General features: G+C 39.5%; 1 protein-coding gene across 1 annotated transcript in view; it reads left to right on the top strand.

The window, feature by feature from the left end:
• The window catches only part of rasa2 (RAS p21 protein activator 2), a 30,393-nt gene extending 10,037 nt beyond the window's left edge, over positions 1-20,356 (top strand). Inside the window, exons 5-24 of the mRNA XM_008425422.3 lie at positions 2,766-2,842; positions 6,458-6,541; positions 7,605-7,677; positions 7,791-7,867; positions 8,344-8,445; positions 11,507-11,660; positions 11,884-12,032; positions 12,366-12,480; positions 13,265-13,339; positions 13,443-13,566; positions 13,846-13,952; positions 14,057-14,140; positions 14,235-14,312; positions 14,399-14,472; positions 14,634-14,740; positions 15,426-15,508; positions 15,898-16,106; positions 16,787-16,890; positions 17,075-17,255; positions 17,922-20,356. Of these exons, the coding sequence (XP_008423644.1) occupies positions 2,766-2,842; positions 6,458-6,541; positions 7,605-7,677; positions 7,791-7,867; positions 8,344-8,445; positions 11,507-11,660; positions 11,884-12,032; positions 12,366-12,480; positions 13,265-13,339; positions 13,443-13,566; positions 13,846-13,952; positions 14,057-14,140; positions 14,235-14,312; positions 14,399-14,472; positions 14,634-14,740; positions 15,426-15,508; positions 15,898-16,106; positions 16,787-16,890; positions 17,075-17,255; positions 17,922-17,952 (2,088 nt within the window). The 3' untranslated portion in view covers positions 17,953-20,356. The remainder of the gene's footprint in view (positions 1-2,765; positions 2,843-6,457; positions 6,542-7,604; positions 7,678-7,790; positions 7,868-8,343; positions 8,446-11,506; positions 11,661-11,883; positions 12,033-12,365; positions 12,481-13,264; positions 13,340-13,442; positions 13,567-13,845; positions 13,953-14,056; positions 14,141-14,234; positions 14,313-14,398; positions 14,473-14,633; positions 14,741-15,425; positions 15,509-15,897; positions 16,107-16,786; positions 16,891-17,074; positions 17,256-17,921) is intronic.
• Positions 20,357-21,328: the final 972 nt, after the last annotated feature.

The following is a 21,328-nucleotide window of genomic DNA, read 5'->3' as shown; positions in this document are numbered from 1 at the left end:
TTCAAGAAGTTTGTCTGCAGCCCTGTTATCTGTTCATAACCTGTAGCTACAAACAGTGAAGTTTATGCAAATGCACTGTATCAATGAGGCAATACTAATCATGAACTGTTTTTTTTTTATGTTTATTACAATGAATGAAATTTCTGTAGATTCCAAACCTTTTGATTTTTGCTGCAATAATTAGCTCAAGGTGGCATTAATGTGAGGGGAAGATGTTTGATGAAGCCTCTGACAGATGAAGCTGATTAAATCAGTGGTGCTTTGGTTTAAGTGAAGGAGAAAGAGACTGTTTTGTTTTATCGAGGTTGACAAAACCCTCATGAAAAAAAATGCAGGTTCATCACACCGCCCACTCAATAAACTTTAACTGGTAGATAAGTAGTTTCATCTTCTCCCTTACGTTTAATACAATCCTGTAACGTTTGTTTTGCTGATGGTTTTTGGCAATATGGCATATTGTGAGAAAGCTGTAGTTATATAAAAAATAATTTTTCTTGAACTGGTTTCTCCTGCACCCATTGTTTTCTGATATTATGACTCCATTGCAATGACATCAAGAAAATCATCAGCAGAGGAAGCTGTGACAAAATGCTCTCATCAAACGGAGGCAGTCAATTTATCTTACCTGTCTCATGTCTGAAAAAGTCTTATTTGAGACCAAATTAAGAGAATACTCAAGGATATTCTGTTATTGTTTTTGCAACATTGAAAAGGTATGGAAGCACATGCTAGTTACTGGCAGCAATGTTAATATCAAATGCTGATATTGGCCCAAATTTACATATTGGTGCATCCCCAGTTCTGGTTTTACAGTGCAGCTTTGGTTTAAGCAGATAAGTAGGACTGCAACTACACATCAGGCTCATGAGACGGGCTGATGGGGAATTGCTGTTTTCACGGGGAAGAAATTAGAGTTTGGACGTATTTGGGAGGAAATCAAAAGTCCCAAAAATTTGTGTATTTTTCCTTATAGAATAAATGTTTTGCGAATCAAATCACATTAGATTGCTCAAACCTGACAGGGATAAGTCTTTTAGGTTTTGAGCTAGAGATGACGAATCCAGTCCAGAGTCATTAAAAAAATGTGAGACAGCCTCGTGGTTTTACAGCAGCTTTAACTAAAGTGTCATTATCAGCCAATGGTAAGGCAGTAAGGATTCTTTCACAACGTTGATGAATCATTAATGTCTTGTCTTCCTCTGTCAACATTTTTATTTTTGCCAAGTCCCCAGAATGTTGCTAGACGAACATAATTTGCTAACACAACAGCAGAGCTCGATAAATACTTCCTTTCAAAATAAGAACCTTAAACATGGATGCAGGACTGGGATTCGGTCTTAAAACAGCCCCCTTCATACCCAGGGTTCTTTGCAGGACTCCTTCAAATAAAATAAAGTTCAGAGCAGCTGGATGCCACTTTTGACAAGAAATGTTATAATGTTTTAATTGATCAATATTTTGTTCCAACTATTTTATTAAGTTATGAACTTATCATCAGTGTGCAAAACCTTTCTCCAGTTATCCCAATTTATTTATTGATCTATATAGTCTTTTTCTTCAGTTTTAGGGATATAAGGCTGGTTTCCTGGTTGAAATAATACTCTGAAATCCCAGTGCAGAGAACCGTTTCTGCGCAGATTATACAGCCGCTACAGTTGGAACAGGTTTTATGTCATCTTAAGAAATATTTGTGTTTCTCTAATGCAGAAAAATTTGCTCGCACACCAACAGATCGTACGCATTTTGCATTTACACTGGCCTCTTTGAAGCTCTTATTTGGGTTAAAAAAATAAAATAAAACAAAGCACCCGACAACCAGTACTTCTGGTAACTTCTGTAGCACCGGAGCATCCGGTAACTTTGCTGTGTGAAAATGCATGCTAACCAAAACTGTAGTTTTGCGGTGTGTTGTTGGAAGTAAAAGTATGCTCATAGTACTAATCCTCTGCTGTTTTTACTGTAGCTACTGTGTTGACTCTAGCTGCCATTAGCCCACGCCAGTCTATTCTGGGGATATACTGCAATACTGATTCACTCACAAGTAGACACTTTCCACAGCAAAGTTACATCAGTGAGAAATGGAGGTGTTGATGCAATGCTGTTCTGGTTTTGGTTTCTAGCCAAACCAGAACAGGCTTTGCATGTAGCCTGTAAACCTGCTGGTCAGAAAGAAAAAAAAAAAAAAAGGGAAAACTGTAATCTTTTCAAACAATATAAATTTCATAATCATATTCAGTACTTGAAATAATTTAGCGATGCTTTCAGCTTATTTGATCTTTTTTTGCAGAGCAGTTATCTTGGCTTAAAGGCCTATCTTGCATCTGAAAGAAGTACTTCAGCCTAGTGTTGAATTGCAGAGACAAGAGTCCAAGTGTGTGGGCGTCTTGCTTAGCTCTTTCTATCTCTCTGACACTTCCGAAGGCGAGACCTGCAGCCTTCACCACATCCGACCCTGTAAAGATCTTTTTGAGTGATGGCACATCTATTATGGTTTTTGTCGCACATTTTACCCCGATTTCTCAAACGTAAAAAAAACACTTTGCCACAGGGCACCTGGGCAACGCAGCTCTTTCAAAGGGCAACACAGAGCAGTGCAGTTTAACATAATGCAAGTGTTTAATGCGTGTAATTCAGTGCAAACAAAATGCATGGCATATGTGTCTATGTCTTGCTGTGACCTTGTTTTTATCGTGTTTCCATGTCAACCTAAGATTTTATGCAGAAATATTAAGTTTGATTGAATATAACTCGCATTTCTTCAACAGGGTAAAGTTCACCTGGAGATGCGACTGAATGAAGTGATCACAGATCACGGCTCCACTGGTCAACACTTACTTGTCAAGTGAGTCCCAACTTTTCCTCGATGCTACTAATGGTATTCAGATTAAAGGGTAAAAAAAAAACGTTTATCTCATGAGCTGTTAAATTTTGCAAGTTATTCAAACCAAGGTTGAATTTTAAAATCTCCTTTAGCACTGAATGAATTTGTGCCATTAGCTGAGAATCGCAGCACAGCAGCGAATTCGTCTGCTCGCTTTGCATTAATAAGTTTTACAAGAACTGATTTTTAGTCTAAAGCAAAATATTAAATGTATCTTTTAAAGGTTTCAAATAAAGACTGATGATGTAAAAAAAAAAAAAAGGGCAAAATTTTGGAAACCACAGGAAATCCGATTTCTCGGGTGGTTTTTATTAATCAAGGTCTCTGAACCTAAGTAGGTTATCTGCGCTCTAGTTTAAAATTCAGTGTTAAAAGAAACCTTGAACCTCGCGCTGCTTCGGCGTGCTCCAAGTAGTTTTCAAAAACTTTCATTTAAAGTGATCAGCACCACCAAAGTAGGAAAAGATCATAAAAGTTATTTGTATTGCATGAAGTTTCTCAGACTCAGATCTCTGCGTCCGCTTTTGCAAAATGTCAAACTAATAACGAAATGATGGTGAAATGTAAATAATTTGTATCATAGTATTTACACTTGTGACTGTATTTGCAGCTTGAAATCATTGGCGGTATGTCTTAAGATTTGCACATCTTGAGGCTGAAATGGTTGCCTATTCTTTGCAAAATAGTGTAAGTCTTAGTCTTTTTATTTAACTCTTGACTTTGACTAGACCATTGTAACATAAAAATGTGCTTTCATATGACCCATTTTCTTGTCCACTTAGGTAGATTTAATGTTTGAAGAAAGCATTCCCACAGAATGAAGCTGTGCATTGTTGTTGTGGATAGTTTGCTGTTTTCCATCACACATCATATTTGTAGACCATCAGGTTAGGTTTTTCGTCCCATTTATCAGTCTGCCTTCTTCCAAATGCCCCTTTTTTGTTTTGCAGTATCCCTCCACCTGTGGCAATCTGCACACTGAAGTTCTTCCTTTCAGTGCTTTCTTCTATAAAGGCTAAATTTGTGAACCGCACTGCAGTTTTTCTGACCTGAGCCTGATTTGAGCTTCTCTTAAGCGTTCTTACCGAGCCGTCTGCTGTTTCTTAGGTTTCATGACGCCGTTTGTTCAGCAATGTTCTCATCTAAAATACACATCTCAGGCCTTCACAGATCAGATGGATTTATACTCGGATAGAAATCACAAGAACACCATTCACTAGTGGCGTGACGCTTGATGAAAGTTGGTTGCACAAGATCTTTTTTAGAGTGGTTAAGGGGAGGAATACAAATGCGCAACACATTTTTCATATTCTGGAAATTATGAACCATTTCATTTTCTCACTTTCATTCACATAAAATCCCCAAAAGAATTCGGTGAAGTTTATGCTCGTAACATGGAGATGTTTCACGTTTTTAAAGATCTTTTAGCAAAGATAAAACTTACTAGAAGGGACAAAACTAAAAATACAAAGACCTTTTTCTCTTGTGCACTGCTGTGGCTGCATGTAGTCAAATTATTTCAGTCAAGAAAACTATAACATGCGCACTCTCTGTGCCACATGCAAATCGCAGTTGTCTGTTTTTATAGGTCAGAGGCTTGTGAGGAAAACGCTTGTTAAAAAAAAAAAAAGCTGACCTGATAAGGGTATATAATTTACCATGCATTGGTTCTTGGTGTCTTGTCTCATATTTGATGTGTGTCAGCATGAACGGGTTGGCTCTACTTCAGAGCTTTCCATTTTGCATCAGTTTGTCGTCGCAGAGATCAGCTTATTTCTAGGCACGTAACATGATGGGCGGATAGCAAAAAGAGGAAAGAAAACGCCTCACTGGTGGGTTAGGTCAAGCACGTCAAGAACTTGTATAGATGTGCAGATGTCACGGATGTTTGCTGTTTACGTATGTTGCACCCCCACTCCCCCATTCATACTTAAGAGTCCTGTAATGAGGAGGAAGTGATGGCATCTGAACAGGAAGTCTGTGCTTTTTCACACTGCAACCACTGTGGCTTTTTTTTTTTTTTTCTCTCTCTCTCAGTCAGCCGTCATTCACCATGTCACTCAGATTGTTTGCTTAAACTGTCACACGGCTCACTGTCGGCTCTCACCATTGACGCATACGCTCTGAGCAAAGCGCGCTCCCGGTGTCCTACATCCGCTTAATCAGACAAGACGCCGATGTAGAGATCTGAGCAGTTCAGGTGCACACCTCCTGCCTTCCTGTTCCGCCGCGAGGTGATCGGTTACGACATGCAAAGGGGGGGGGGGAGAGGGGGCAGCTGAAGGGAATATCGTCATGACACCCAGGAAGATCACAGACAAACATCCTGACATTCAGCTGCTTTACCCGTCCCTCTGGCCTCACTTAGGGATGGGCTGAATTCATTCTTACTCTCTGGTGGCCCCTGCTTAGCAGCCACATCCTGTTTAGGGTACCGACAGTGTCTGTTTGTTGTCACCTGAAACACTTGTGAAAAAAATAAAGCAATGGTCCCTGTGAGACTGCAGCCGAACATGAGGGCAAAGCACTCCTTGTAATTTGAAGGCTGCAAAAAAAAAAAACAAAAAAAAAACACGGGCATCTTTAGGTTTACTGATGTTCGGATCTATTTTGTACCACATGTATTAATACTGTACCCTGATGAGGTGTCCAAAAGCATCAGCTTTAGGTGTGAATGATGAATAGTTTGATCTAATGTGGTACCTTCTTTTTTTTTTTTTTTTGGTCATTCATTAATTCACTATACACATTTATTTAGAGTTTTGGGGTTTTACTCTTAAGTTAGGCCCAGTTTCTGTCAAAGTAAAAAAGTAATTCAATATTCAGAACCAACTTTATTGGCCAAGAGTTTGTGCACAAATAAGGAGCAACTTCGGTCTCAAGTGCTCACTATATTTTTGTTCAGACCTGCAGTAATCGTCGATGTGTGAAAAGCAAACACCAGTTGCCATTTAAATGTATGGTTAACCTAAATTTTCATTCTCCTTGCAGATTTAGGCTAAAAGTAGCCCTTGTGTTATTACCAACATGTTTCTTTTGGCTGGAGGCAATATTAAAATCTTAGCCAGAGTCCTAACTTGAATCTGCTGACGGAGCTAAAGATTAGGGAGATGGCACAGAGGCCTTCAAACCTCAAAGACTAGGAGCTCATTGGGATATTAAAAAAAAACAAAAAAAAATACAATGTGAGGTTTGTGATTGGGATGATGCTAATAAAGATTTTTTGCGGAGATATTTTTGAGAAAGTTATCATTTGGAATTTTAAGTCCTATTCCTTTCCACATAGTTTTATCTACTGAGAGGTGCCATCTAATTTTTTTATTAGATTCAGCTCAGAGTAGCTGAACTGGTCTAAATCTGTTGGGTGTATAAACAATTTCAGGCTCAAGTTGATATCATTTATCTTGTATAGCATGTCAGTGTGGTACTTTTTCTGTTGTTAAAAATCAAGGTCTTCTGAAACATTAGTTTCCATAAACATTGTGCATGAAGCAGAGTGTGATTCAACACTGTCCTAAAGATGTTTTGCTCACTAAATACATGTTTGTCTCTCCATTTGTTTTCAAACTGCTGCAGAATAATTGAGTGCAAAGAACTGCCTTTGATCAGTGGCCAGAACTGTGACCCGTACGCCACCGTGTCTCTTGTTGGACCTGCCAGGTAACTCTGCTAATGCCACACACAGACATAAGGCAGCTAAGCTGTTCCCACCACGTTTAAACAAGATTTACATTTCTTAAAGAAGCTTTTTTTTTGTTATTTAAGATGGGGTGGATTTTATCTAATACAATGTTAAGCCTATGATTTATTAGCTTTGAACAAATTTTAGTTTTTACTTTTTTGTGTTTTTTGCATATTTTGCTGATTCTGTGTACAAACAACCTTATATTTTGCAGTGTTTTGGCTGTCAATCGTTCTTTTTGCTAAATAATTAGCTTGAACTCTTAAAAATTGGATATTGTTGTCCCAAATAAACGTTGCTGCAAGATGTGCATCAATTTAAAGACGGTGTTGTATAATACCACAACACCTGACAAAGTTAGCTAGCTGTGCTTGACCTATGCCTCTGCTGTAAATACAGGTTGTCCTCATTGTTTTTGCAAATACTTTACTATTACACTGTATAAGCTCTGCAGAACTGATTTTTATTTTCCCCCAACCACAAGGAGCAGTTGAGCTCCTTGTTTTAACATTTCACATAAAGTTGCAGGGGTTGGTAGATACCTTGATTTTTTTTGGGGGGGGGATCATGCAGCAAAAAGAAACCAATGCCTGATGGCGGAAATTGTTTCTGCACTCATTTTAAACAGGAAAAAAAAATCACAAATACAATTACAGGAAAACCGAGAACATTGGTAAGGTTCAAATGGCACAGGCTGTGCAGCAAGTAAAGAATAGTTTAGTTTTATGTTTATCTAAATCACTGTAAGGTTTAGCAGTCTAGCAACTAAAAATACAGATCAAGTGTGAGCATCGAGATCAACAGATGATGCCCAACTGTGCAAATATGTATATTGTACAGTGAGAGAATGCAGGAACTTTAAACAAAGTATCAAGCTAAATCTTGTGTCTAAGGGTAATGTGTATTTGTAAAGGTGACTGTTTTGCGCAAGTCTGAAGTCTGAAGAGCAATTTCACTTAGATTTTCATATTGTTTTCAAAATATAAACATTTCCTGAGCCACTTGTGTGAAATGAATTTATTTCCATCTTGTGTCCTTTAGATCAGACCAAAAGAAAACAAAAGTAAAGAAGAAAACCAGCAACCCATATTTTGAGGAAACTTTTTTCTTTGAGGTGAATTATTCATGATAGATTTTTACTCAATCGTTCTTGTGATAGATTTATAGCGTATATAACTATATTTATGAATAAACACACTGATAAAGCCTCTACATGTTCATCCTCAGGTCACACGGTCCAGCAGCTACTCTAGAAAATCACAGTTCCCTGTGGAGGAGGAGGACATTGAAAAGCTCGAGATCAGGTGAGTTTTATTTCATGTGCATCTTGCGTCTGCTCCGTTTCCCCCTTAGTCTTCCTTCTGTAGGCCTTTGGATCAAAACTGTTAACTTAGCTGCGGTGTGTTCTGACTGCTGATGGAGAGCCTTGTCTTCTGGTTAAAGCAAGGTGGGGCCTCCATCACAATGGAGTCGTAGCTCACTGGTAAGAGTAGACAGGTTTAAAAGGTAAACACTCGTGCATGGTTTTTGAGGTTTGAATTTGAGGTGGCGTTATTGCACTGGCGTTTTAGTTCCTGTGCACAGAGGAGGTAAGCACCACTCAGTAGTGACATGTTCTTTGGAGTCCCTCTTGCAGTCCCTCTCGCATCGGGTGGCTTATGTTTGTGTGACGTTGACCACACTTGTGTGTGTGTGTGCGTGTGTGTTGTGTCAGGCTTGACGAACAGCAGTTTAACTTTCGCAGATGAAAAGCGTAATGTTTACGTCGTTTTCCTTGCAGAGTGGATCTGTGGAACAATGAAAATCTGGCTCAGGATGTGTTTCTTGGAGAAACGAGAGTTCCTGTCAAGATCCTTCAGAGCGACCGCGCCCATAAAGCCTGGTAAGGACCAGCCGTGGGAAAAAAAAAAATGCTGTCATTTTCCTAATCCTCCAGCTTTGTGGTCCTACAACATGCTCGATAACAAAGTTGGGAAAAGTTATTTTGCTGATTACTTCATTTTAAAAGAAAAATATTGTACAAGTAACTTTATTAGTTACATTCAGCAGGTGCCAATGATGCCCACGGACAGCCTCAACAAAAAAATAACCAGTTTTGCCAAAGCTCCTTTTACAGGAAGTGCATTTTTAACAGAATGTCTCCTGATTTGTATCTCCTGGGTTTTAGGTTGAGCTTAAAAACTATTTTCTGAAAAAAACAAAAAATAAATAGATATTCTTTCTTGACTCATGAATACCTGTTTTTACACATTAAATTACAAAGTTTACTTAACATGAAGCTTTTTTTATGATAAATAAAATACCTTTTCACCTGACATATTTAACAATTAACACTATAATGAAAACCGTTACCATTGTCCGTAAATGTAGCTATTAGATTTTTTTTTTTCTTTGACATGTAGTCTCATATTATGAAAGAAACAGTGGAGTTTGGTCGTTTCGAGCTCATTCAGTGCAGCCTTCAGATTTTTCTCCGTCTCTGCACTGCTCCTTTCAGTGCATTTTTCCCCTCCCTTCAGAAAGGGGGCGAAAAAATGCTCTGTGAGGCAGCTTGGCATTGATTGTAATTTATTATGGCACAAAACAAGGGCAAGTAACCATGCGCAGGGGAAGCATTTCATCTGCAACATATCACCTGACCAACTTCCTTAACTCTCCCCTACTGGCTGGCTTTGCACTGAAGTCCAGCTTTTGTTGTTTGGATGGTTGAGGAACCTCCTGCAAATAGTCCCAGCTCTCTGCTTCGCAAGACCCGGTGGAGCTTCTTGAAGCTGGACTAGTTTGTCACCTGCACGGAGTTCACGACAAACCCTAATATTGTCTTGTCTTTAACTGATGTTTTCAGCTTGAAAACATGCAAAACTCCTCCCCTGGTTGTTGTTTATTTACATTTGTGCTGCTGACTGCTTTGTTTGTATTTTGAACTGTCATGTTGAAAGCGTGATTTGTCGCACATACAACACCACTCACATCGTCGCAGAAAAGAAGGCAAATATGTTTTGTTACTATGGAAGATGAAAAAAGGACTTGGATGTGTAACTGTAATCTGATTGCTTGTTCAGAAATAGTAATGCGTTACGATGAGATATTACTCATTAGTACTTCATGTTATGGTATATATGTAATGTCTGCAGCTCGTCCCACCTGAGCCGTATATCTCTGCAGCTCCTCTACAGTTACTATGGTGCTCTTGTCTCAGATTAGGGTATGACCTAGAAAAGCAGATGATATTTTTATTTATTATATTTTCTTATTATATTTCCCCTGCATGAACAAAGCTTAAAATCCTCCTGTTACTATTTAGGCAAATTCAGAAAATTGCAACCTAAACTGGCTTTAGGATATTGCAGCAAAGGGGTTTTCTATGAGCCACACTGTTCGTATTTTTTATTTTTAAAAAGAAAAGTTTTTTTTCCCACAATCATGCACTACTACTGCACATAAGTACTGCAAGACGCCAAAGCTAAAAGATGTCAAGAAATAACTGCACTGTGAACCATATAGGAATGTTATTAGTCACTTTGAATCTACCTCCTTAGTAAAACAGCAGTTTGGTTGAATTGGTACTGAGCCAGATTAAAGAGCATGCTGCACACCAGGCTACTTGCTCTTTTTGCACATTAAAACTGCCCTTGAGCGTATAAAGTCCTATTTGATTAAAGTGCTGGAAGTCAGACCCTCCCTTTCAAGTTCACTGCCTAAGGTCTATAAAGTTGAGTTGAGCCTTTTTTGCTGGTTTACTGGTATTTTATTAAAAGTCTGTATTACACATCTATCAGGACAGCATGTTCTGCCAAGTTTTCACACAGCCGCTACAAGGTGACTAGAAGAACCTCCCCAGATTTCTGTGTTCAGCAGTTTTTCCCTTTGTGTGGATGTGGCCCAGCTTTGCGTCGGAGTAGGTGATATGGGATTATGCCAGATAGCAATCTGTTGGTACATGAAGCCTGCAAGCGTAGTGTGTGGGTGGCTCGTTGCATGGTGGCATTACCTCATGTCCTGTGTTACCTCACGGTCCGTGCTGCATGCAAAATTAACATTTTTTTAATGTTAAATAACATCAAATGAAGTATCTCTGTGTTCTGTGATCCATGTAGTTTATTAGCTCCAGCTAATGATGCTGTTTTTTGTTGTTTTTTTTTTTTTTTACCTCAACACGTGATTACTGAATGGATCAGTGTGCTGCAGCAATCTGGGCAGTTTTTTTTTGTTTTGTTTTTTTTTTCTCAACCTATTTAAAGCAGAAGCTCTCCTTACAAAAGCCTCTCAACAGTTTTATTAAAAACAGTTGCAGAGTTTATGAACAATCACTAAAACGTTTGACAATATCTGATGTCGACTGGCCCTGAAACACTTGGGTGGTACAAACATATAAAGCACGAGATTATGTGATGCACATGTGTGAAATAGAAAATGTAGTTTAGGAATTATCTGATGAAAGATAAAGGTTGGAAGTTGACTACTAATTTAATTAGGTTGACTTTTGCTTTTGAGATCTTGAGTCACTATTTCTGATTCCTCAGTATTTGTATCTTAATTAAAACCTTATGTTTTTGTGGGGTTTTTTACCATTTTAAATGGGGTAGTGTGGCATCAGATTAAAGCTGATCTGAAAGTTGAAAAGCTTGTGGATTTAAGTTTTTCTTCTCCACTCTAATCGGTTAAAATAATTTCTTCTTCTCTGAACAGTTTCCTCAGGTTAAAGGAAAAATGTTATTCTTTACGTAGCTTCATGTATATTGCATTATAAATTACATCTTTTGGGGTTGTTGTATTCCTTGCTGAGGTTTCGCTATCTGGAAAATACTCTCTCCAATCTTTTCCTCTCGTCTATAAAGAGACTTGAACTGAATTGTACTGGGTTGTTCTTTAGTAAAAATAGATTTGTTTTTTCCGTGCACACCTGTAATTTGTCCGCTCTCTCTTTTGCTGTGCTCTTTCAGGTATCTCCTCCAGCCTAAAGGGACAGGCAGCAAGTCCAAGTCTGATGATTTGGGACAACTGCGTTTGAAGCTCACTTACATTGAAGACACGGTGCTGCCCTCTACCTGCTACACACCTCTCTGCAACTTGCTGCTCAAATCCCCCGATGTGAAGGTAACGCCACAGCTGAACCTGAACCTGAACCCGTGGTCAATGCTGTATTTGGAAAAATAATTGCTGGTCACTTATTGTTTTCCTTCTCTTTCACTTTTATCCCTCTTTTTGACCCTCGCAGCCACCCTTTAAGCCCACTTTCAGTTTAGTTATTTTTTTTTTTAGTTTTTTTTCTTTTTGCCTTCTCGGTTTTTTTGTTGATGTGCTTTTTGTTCTCCCTCAGCCCATCTCGGCATCAGCAGCACACATCTTGGGGGACATCTTCAGAGAGCGATACGAGGCCGTTCTGCCCATGGTCCGGCTGCTGCTCTACCACAGCCGTTTTGTGCCTTTCGTCTCTGCCGTGGCGGCTCTGGAGCTGGACAACACTCAGTGAGTATTCGCCCCCGGCAGCGTGCTCGGTGACACATGCGATGTCGTTCTGCAGCGCAGAGAACTGCGAGATGGATGGAAGTGCTGAAGTTAGGTTCCGTTTTATTTGCGATGATAATGTAACCACAGACAAATGTGAAATTGGGAAGTACCACAGAAAAATAAAACTGACATTAAAGCTGGATTTTCTGTGTCGGCCTCACTTTTAATTAAATTAAATAAAATTTGCGGGGCTCTGCATAATAATGTGCAAGGTGTCGTTGTGTCGCATTGGCACATTTTTTCTGAGAGAGAAACTGTAGCACTTGTTAATCTGATCGTCTTTGTTTACAGAGAGGCTAACACTATATTCCGAGGAAACTCACTGGCAACTCGCTGCATTGACGACATGATGAAGATCGTGGGAAAGAGTTACCTGGCTGTTACATTGAAGCCGGTTATCGATGAGGTATGAAGAAGACACAAAACACAGAATCAGACGCTCATTCAGTGATTATACAGCCACACGGTTTTGGGAAAAGAAAAAGCCTTTTCACGGCTGCCTTTCTGTGTCAAACCTGCCTCTGCACAAATGTCATTAGTGGGTTGAGGTTTCACACGTTGCTGCATCCACCCTGGTCAAAAACGGGACAAACATTTTGCAGCTTCCGTCGAATTATTTCCTCTTGTTTTGTTTGATGCATTAAGATAAAACTAACATGAGATGTAGAGACTAGGCTTTCGTTTGAAAACTATTTCATGCCCTGCTCACTTAACACTTTTCTCCATCACCATGGGGAACAACTGTTCATTCGCATATCACAATGATTAATAACACACCTAATTGTGACAACTTTTTTATTGAGAATGTTTCCAGCAAGTTAAAATGTAGAACATAAAATCATTTTCTAGACTTTTTGTAAGTCGGAGTAGAACAGGTAGTAGCTGCATCATGTCAGTGGATCCTCCAATGTGTCAAATTTAGTTCAAACTGCTAAACTACTGCAGACACAAGTGTAGCAGGACACCTAAGCAGGTGATCTAAGGAAATGTCCTGAGACTCCGCGCCGTTTTGTCTGATCATGATCGGATGACCAATGTTAGTGCCACGTGTGAAAAGGGTTTCTTAGTGCTCCAGTTTCTGTCCTTTGACTTCAAAATATTTTCTTCATCTTTTATAAAAATGTTGTCTGACTCCTCTTTGTTCAGTGACTGGATCGAGTGTCGATCATTTTTCTGTTACCTCTTCACAGATTTGCGACTCCAACAAAACATGTGAGATAGACCCCATTAAGCTAAAGGAAGGTGACAACGTGGAGGTCAACAAGGTGGGCGATCCTCATTCGCTTTGTCTGTTTTTTATGCACAAGATTGGAGACTGTACATTTTCCAAAACTAAATTCCTTTAAATCACTTTTATTACTGTTGCAGGAAAACCTTCAGGTTTATGTCCAGAAAGTTTTCTCCTCCATCACTCAGTCCAGCTCCAACTGTCCCCCACTGATGTGCGATGTCTTCAGGTCGCTCAGACATCTCGCCTGCAAACGCTTCCTGGGTGAGGGAAAAATCTCTGTGAGGTGCAGCTAATTAAAAGTTCCCCTTTAAAACAAAACACAAGCTAGCATTATTTAAATATTGCTGCGCACAATTACTCATGAAACTCACTTTTGCCGTTATTCTGTAACAGATTTCTAATATTTGGCGTTATTGGTTTTATTTACCAGTAGGTGGAGCCAAATCATTAAGATCTCATCGACTCTTTGTGTAACGCCTTTACAATCTTTTTCATAGACCAAACTCGGCGATATTAACAAGTTTTCTTTTCTTTTTGCAGGCGACCCACATGTTCAGTACTCTGCTGTGAGCAGCTTCGTGTTCCTGCGCTTTTTCGCCGTGGCTGTTCTCTCCCCACACTCGTTCCAGCTCCGATCTCATCACCCCGTAAGTGCAAAAGCCTCTGCTACCAGCATGTTCTGCCTCATTATCCGCTCTGTGTGTATTTGCTCTGTGAGCAGGCCTCGTTGTCATGCGTTTTGTACTTGCAGGATCCTGAGATCGCCCGCACACTCACTCTCATCTCAAAAACTATTCAGACTCTTGGCAGCTGGGGTAGTTTGTCTAAAAAGCTGGTAAAGACGAGAAGAGTGTAAAGATTTATACAATTGTTCTCCGACAGTGTCAAATGCTCGTCCGTAACCAGTTGAAAACTTTTTCTGCCTTCAGTCCAGTTTTAAAGAAAGCTACATGTACGACTTCTACAAGTCATTCCAAGAAGAAAAGTGCATTGAAAAAGTTAAAAAGGTATTTAGTATAAATCTGCTCTACAGTCCAGTATATTTCAGTAGTTTTGTTTATATCTACTTATTAGAGTTTTTATCTGCTTCCAGTTTCTCGACGAAATCTCATCCAACGTGAGTAAAGAGTCCTGCAGACAGGAGGACGCTGTGGTTCTGAAGGAGGGGTGAGTTGTTTCTATTGACGAATATAGTTTCTTGCAAATTAAAATATAGTTTAGGAATAAAGAGTAATTAATTATCATTAATTACTCTTCAATCTAAAAGCCTTGCATCCGGGCGGAAAGGACTTTCACTGACTCTGTGCCTTTCTTCTTTGCTTTTCAAGGGAAGTGCAGAAACGTACCCAAGGAAAGAAGAACTTCTCTAAGAGAAACTTTAAGAAACGATGGCTGAGAGTGACCAACAGGGAGCTCTCCTACCACAAACGTAAAGGTGAGACCGCTCATTCTCACAGTCCACTCAATAAGAGGATGTACTGCTGGAAATTGCATAATAAGTCAGTTTATCCCTTAACATTTTTTCTCGGTGAAAAGTAAATGTGTCGGACCTCGAGGCTCTCTTACTGCCTGACCTGTCAGTTTGTGATAAGTTGTTCTTTAATGGTTTCCTGCTGTGCCTGCGCTCTTCATTTTCAGAGCGTAGATTACATTGTGCTGCTAGATGTCTAAAGCTCAGGATATTATTCAGTCAAATCTGACTCTTTAAACTTCTCTAACAAACCTGTGAGGCCTTCGCAGAACAGCTGCATTTATGCTGAGATTAATTTGTCCAAAATACTTGGATATTTTGGGGTATCAAAGTATTGTGGAAAGACTGAGATTTATCTGTGTTGTTCTGTCACATAAAATCCCCAAATTCTCATCTTTACCATGAAACCTTTTGGTTATGTCACAACAAAACATGGAGGTTCCAGTCGTGTGAATTTGTGAACAAAATGTTACAATTAGACGTCTGAATTTTTCATGTTGCTCTCAGCCGTAAACTCACGACTGATCCGAGCTGCGGTTTAACGCGACTTTGCAGCTCTATATGCTTTCCTCCTGAAATTAGACGTATGGCTTCTACCACTGTGATCATAATCGGTAATAAACATGACAGAGTGTTTTCTCGCCGACAGGGAAAGAGGCCCTCTGCACCATCAGCGTCAAAAACATCCAGGCGGTGGAGAAACTCGATGAAAGTGCCTTTAACCGCAAAAATGTAAGTCGGTCAGCCTGGGATATCTCTTACCATCTTTCATTAGCTTTCCGTTTTGAAATGGAAGTGGTGTCGAGATCACGTCCCAGCGTAAAAACAATAGAAAAAAAACAAAATTTTCAGCCTCGTGAATCTTTTCTGACATTTCCCTTCAGGAGGTTTGAATACTTAAAGCTCTGAAAAGCCCTCAGAACTGCCACTTTGGAGAGTCTCGAAAATTGTTAACTCTAAATACTGAGGAGCACAAAATTGGCTCTCGCATATAAAATTTCACGTCCGTAGCTACGAGCACGAACAATCAAGCCGTTAAACGTTTAAATCTTCTTAAGGGATTTGAACGTGTGCTTGTTGTGTCCTTGATGCCTGAAGACTGTTGTGTTTCCTCTTGCCAGATGTTTCAGGTGGTCCTCTCAGAGAAGCCGCTCTACGTTCAGGCGGGAAACTGCGTGGAGGCCAGCGAGTGGCTGGAGATCCTGGGTCAGGTCAGCCGCTGCAACGAGGGACGCTTGACCACTTACCACTCATCGAATTACACCGCCGGAGCGTGGCAGTGCTGCAAAAACCAGAGCGGCAGCGCTCCTGGCTGTAAGCCCTGCACAATGTGAGTGTGGGATGAGGTCACCTGGAAACTGCCCAGCTAACGCTGCAGATCAGAGTTCACACCCAGTAAAAAAAAAAACAAGAGTCAACTGCTGTTCTGAACCCGAGCCGCCGACGTTAAACGTGACCACCTATGTAGACGCAGAGAAGCACGCTTTGGAAAAATGCACAGCTGTTTGTTTAAAATGGCAAATAAAAACAACAGTAGGCAAATTAAATGAGGTGAAAAGTTAGATTGTATCACAAGGCAAATGCACGGCTAAAAACTGAGACCATGATGCATTACTGCCTATATATACAAAATGTTTTTGTTTTTTTTTATTATTCTTAGGTAAGGGAATTTAAATGTTACTTTTTATTCGGTTGCTAAAAATTAAAATGCCTCGCTTTTTGCCATTTTTGTTGCTCAGTTTTGTTTTAGGCTAATTTGAGTTCAGGATGTTTCTGTGGTTGGGAGAAACTTACAACAATGCTTAAAGAGTTCATTCCTGTTGTCTTCAGCATCTACTTTTCCCTCCACTAGCTCTTTTTTTTTTTCCTTTCAATAAAGCTTCGAACATTAGTTGAGTTGTCGTTTTCACGTTCCGGCTCGGTTCGGGAAGGTGTTGTCCCTCACCTTCGTTCTTGGATGACTTCTTCTCCATTTTCTCTCCTCACACATTTGTCCCCGTCCTGTTGCAGCACCATGCTGGCCAACCTGCAGCTGGACATCGACTGTGACCGGGAAGCGGAGAGAATCTTCTCCCTCCTCTCATCTAATGAATCCAAGCTACAAAACATGGAAGGTCAGCATGTGCTCACGAGCTGTCGGGATGAAGTAAAGTAGAGGGACTTGTGTGTATTTTACACGTTCATTCAACACGTTGGCTCCTTTACAGTGGAGACGCTGTCTAATCTTGCTGGACACGTAGTAAGCGGGCGTTAGATTTCACAATCCGGCCAGCGCTGACGGCTGTGTCCTGCCCACAGATGCGTGTGCCAGCATGGCGGTGTACCAGGGCCCTCAGAGGGAGCAGGAGGAGTACTCCAAGTTCACCATTCAGGAACCCAAAGAGACTTTTCAGACCCTCAAACAGCTTCGAAACGTCATGGAGGAGCTGCAGAGGCAGCACAACAGCAGGAATAACATCACCGCGCAGTACGGAAGCCTGTAAGTCTGCGCCGAACCTCGTCTGCATGACGCCTCTGCAGCGTCTTATAGAAAGCCTCCGATGCTTCTTCAACACTTTAGCGTGTTGTAACTGTGCAGCCGTTTGAGGTTTGCTATTGGGATTTTATGTGATAAACCAAGACAAAGTAGAATTGGAAAAAAGGGGTGCATGGCTTTCAAAATAATTTTTTTAAATAAAAGACTGTAAAGTATGCACATTTGTGTAGGTCTTCCCACATATTCTCATTTCCATTTAGTTCTGGCCTTTGACTGGGCCAATCTAACATATGAATATGCCTAGGTCTAAACTATTAGATGGTAACTCTAGCTGTTTTTATTTTTTCTCTCTAAGAAAATCATCCTCGCAGTGTGATGCCGCCACATCCATTTTTCAACATGGGTATTTTGTGCTTAGAGGAATGTGCAGTTTTCCTTCGCACAAAAAAACCAACCTTTATGTATGCAAGGCTTTTATTAGGCCACTGCTGAACAACTCGTTCTGTTGTTTGTGACTCTGCCTGCGGGGGTAAATAATCAGACACCTCCCTCGTAAAGAAATGCCCTTAACTCTATAGCTTATCTAGTAATTACTGTGATTAAGTACAGTATGATGGCTTTGATGGATAATTAACTGATGTCGTCACTGTGATGCTCTCTCTGTTTCAGTGACAACCCCATAGTAGGGAAAACCTCTTAGCCTGGGCTGAACGGCCCCGCCACCAGGGGTCAGTGTGCCACAGAGGACCACAAAAAGCCCACAAAGATGTCCGAGCAAATGACGAGGAGAATGATATACACCCTGACCTCCACACGTTTAGTCCACTATGAATGAACCTTTTGTGTTTTGGGTTTTTGTTTTTTTTTTTTGGCTGCACTGCAGACTGATTCTTCATGTATCCACAGAGGCATCACTAGATGGTGTGTGAATAGGCTGCTATATATAAATATATATATATGTGTATTTTTAAAATTTACTCTGTTTTATATCAACAGCTGTGATGATGATGATGATCACTCCCTCCTTGTTTTTAAATGTTTTTAGAACCTCAGTTCAATAACAATCATCACTCTGGAGGATCGTCCTCTTGTTTGTGCCCCTCAAATTGTTTAGTGTCCTTCTTCTTCTGAACAAATGTGTGTTTTATAAAAAAAACAAAAAAAACAAACCAATCTGCCTTACTGATGGAGATTCTTTTCACATTTAATACTGAGGAAACAATGCAAACGCACTTTAAATATTTGGAGCTGTCCGAATGGAAATGATTAGATACTTGGTATCAGCTTTATGATCATTACATGATCCTGAGTACATATTTTTCTTTGTTTCACTTCTGTACAATAACGTTGAATGGCTGTCAAATATATATATATATATATATATATATATAAAATGTGTGTGTGTTAAGATATTTTTGTCAACCAAAGGCAATCTCTTGTACTTGCGTGTATATGTATTTTGTACACAAACTGTTAAATTTGAGACAGATTATAAATATATGTATATGTTCAGTTTGTTCGTCCGGTTTAACATATCCTTTTTATTGACTTTTAGGGCAAGCAGTTTTGCATGCATTCAGCTTTGAATCTGGACGGCATGACTGTGGTAAAGAGTTGTATTTGCTTGTGATTGTGAACTGTTGATGGTACGGTGTACATCGGACCCGTGATGTTCATGCTCAGAGCCCCCCCCACAACCCCCCACCCTCCCAAACATGGCCGATGCTAGACACAATAGAGGTCCCACCGAGAGGAGGCGCAGCCAGAATAACACACGACTCCCTTCATCTCTAAATTCGTTCTCGACAATCGCAGCGACGGTGCCCACTTTCACACCAGCAGCACTCCAAAGCTCCAGCTGCTACGCTTTTATTATTTTAAATATTTTTATATATATATAATATATATATATATATATATATATATATATATATCTGGAGCTTGAACATTTTTCACAGCGCCTCCCTGCCAGAGAAGGTTGTAAAAAGTCTAATGTGTGAAGAAAAACGTGCATTAATGAATTAGGAGTCTTGGAGTGACTCCATCGTACGTCCTCCCCTCCACCTTTCTTTTTTTTTTTTTCCCCCCCCCATTTTTCACCCATACAAACAATGAAGAAGAAGAAACTTGAATTTGTTTTAACATGTCGAACATTTGATGTTAAGAATACAGGGTTAACCACTTTGTACGTATGCAAAAAACATTGCTTTTGTCTGATTTAATTGCTAACGTGCATGTTTTCATTATTTAACAATTTGTTTCACGATAAGGGTTTTTGTATCTATTTTTTTGTAAACTTTGATTTGAATGTGTTGCTATACTGGTACATGTCTCTTGTTAAACTGCTTTGTTTTGTTTTTTCTTTAGGCTGCTGCTGTTTTGCATTCACCTGCAACATTTCCACTTTACAGGAGTTTAATGCTAACATTTTTATTTTTATCGTTTCATTTAAAACCGATTGACCTTAGATGAAGCTAAACACAAATATTAAACTATTATCTGAAGATTTTCACTTCACATAGCATATATTTAGATTATCGTTTCTAAATAAGGGAACTTCTTTGTTTTCTTTCTTTGTGGTTGCAGAAGAAGAAATGCCAGAGTGCAGAGCAGCATGCAGGAGCCAGGTTTATGTTCAAATTTGACCAAACTATAAAAGGGAACACGCATAGATCTACTTCTGTTAGACGAATACATCCCAGGAAGCTTCTTGTCAAGTCGCATACGAGACATGTTTCTGTTTCAGAGCACTTTGATTTTAACGAGAGATCAAATTAGTTTCTTGGACATTTATTAAAATCCAACAGACTTTTCCTTCAATCAGCTCTTGCTAAAAGGGAGATTACAAAAGGCAGGATCATCTGAAGGGATTGTTTGGTTGTGTTTAATTTATTTTTAACTGAGTTTTGATTAGAATTTTTTACTTGGATTTTTTTTTTTTCCAGCGTACAGCCAGTAGTGAAGGCAAGAGATTATTTAAACATATCCAACTCATTTCTGAATGTTCGGCCTCAGTTTGTTGTCTGGTTTTATACTAATAGAGCAATGTATTTCACATTTATGGTCCATATTGTCTGCTCAGAATAAACACTTTGCCAACAGTCCTCCTTTTCGTGGAGAGTGATTTGTGTTCACATTAATGTAATCTTTCTGTAAATTTAATTAAAAAACAAAGGAAATGATAATGCCGTTGTGCCATAGGTTTTATTGTTGCATCATAATAGTTTTTTTTTTTTTCTTTCATTGTCTACATTTGTCTCCATCTATCCGCTCATTAACTGAAGAGCGTTCCCACAGCATGCTTCTACTGCCATGGGTCGAGAGGGATGTGCAAAGATTTACATTTTTTTCATGCAATAAGCTGCATTTTTGCATTTTAGTTTGGCTGAATACATGCAACACCACATTTTGGGTATTAAAAATCTACAGTTTTACAGCTGCAAACTTTCAGCACTCCAAAACCGCTGTCTGAATCCATTTCTAGTTTTTACTTGTGTGCAATGGCAGAAACATGCCCAAATTAAAAAATGTACAAAACAGTTAAAGTAATCTGGTTGAGTGTAGAATATGATTAAGCGTCTTGGGTCTTAGGTTAGGCTCAGGCATTAAGGGTAGGAAGCCGAGTAAACCGAGTTCAGATTGGATTTCTATCGGCTGCTTCCCTTCAAGATGATCTCATGATTTCACCCAGAAGGTGATTACAGGGATTAAAGAACAACCGCTCTGATGGATTTACAGAGAAATAATATTCTCACACTCAGTTTCTGAAATTGTTTCAAGTAAAGGGGTTAACGCTACATTTTATTTCTTCACTTTAAGTTTTTTTTCCTCCTTTATCACCAGCTGTAACAATGATCAACATTAAAGCGAGAACCATGTAAGTTATTTGTTAGATTTCTTCTACTCTCCAGTGTTCGCTGGTCTGACAACAAATGCTTTCGTCTTCATCCCTTTATCAGGATATTGATTACCTGTGAGGTGGTTTCCTTTTGGGATTGTAAGCAGCTGTAATTTGGACACGGCTTTGATGTACAAGCAGCACCACGACTTTTTCTTTTCCTCCTTCTGACAGGGAA

This window comes from Poecilia reticulata, chromosome 13 (assembly GCF_904066995.2).
Source record: "Poecilia reticulata chromosome 13, P_reticulata-male-v2, whole genome shotgun sequence".
Taxonomy (NCBI): domain Eukaryota; kingdom Metazoa; phylum Chordata; class Actinopteri; order Cyprinodontiformes; family Poeciliidae; genus Poecilia; species Poecilia reticulata.
Note: the sequence above shows the minus strand (reverse complement) of the source record. Positions and strands in the feature narration are given on the sequence as shown.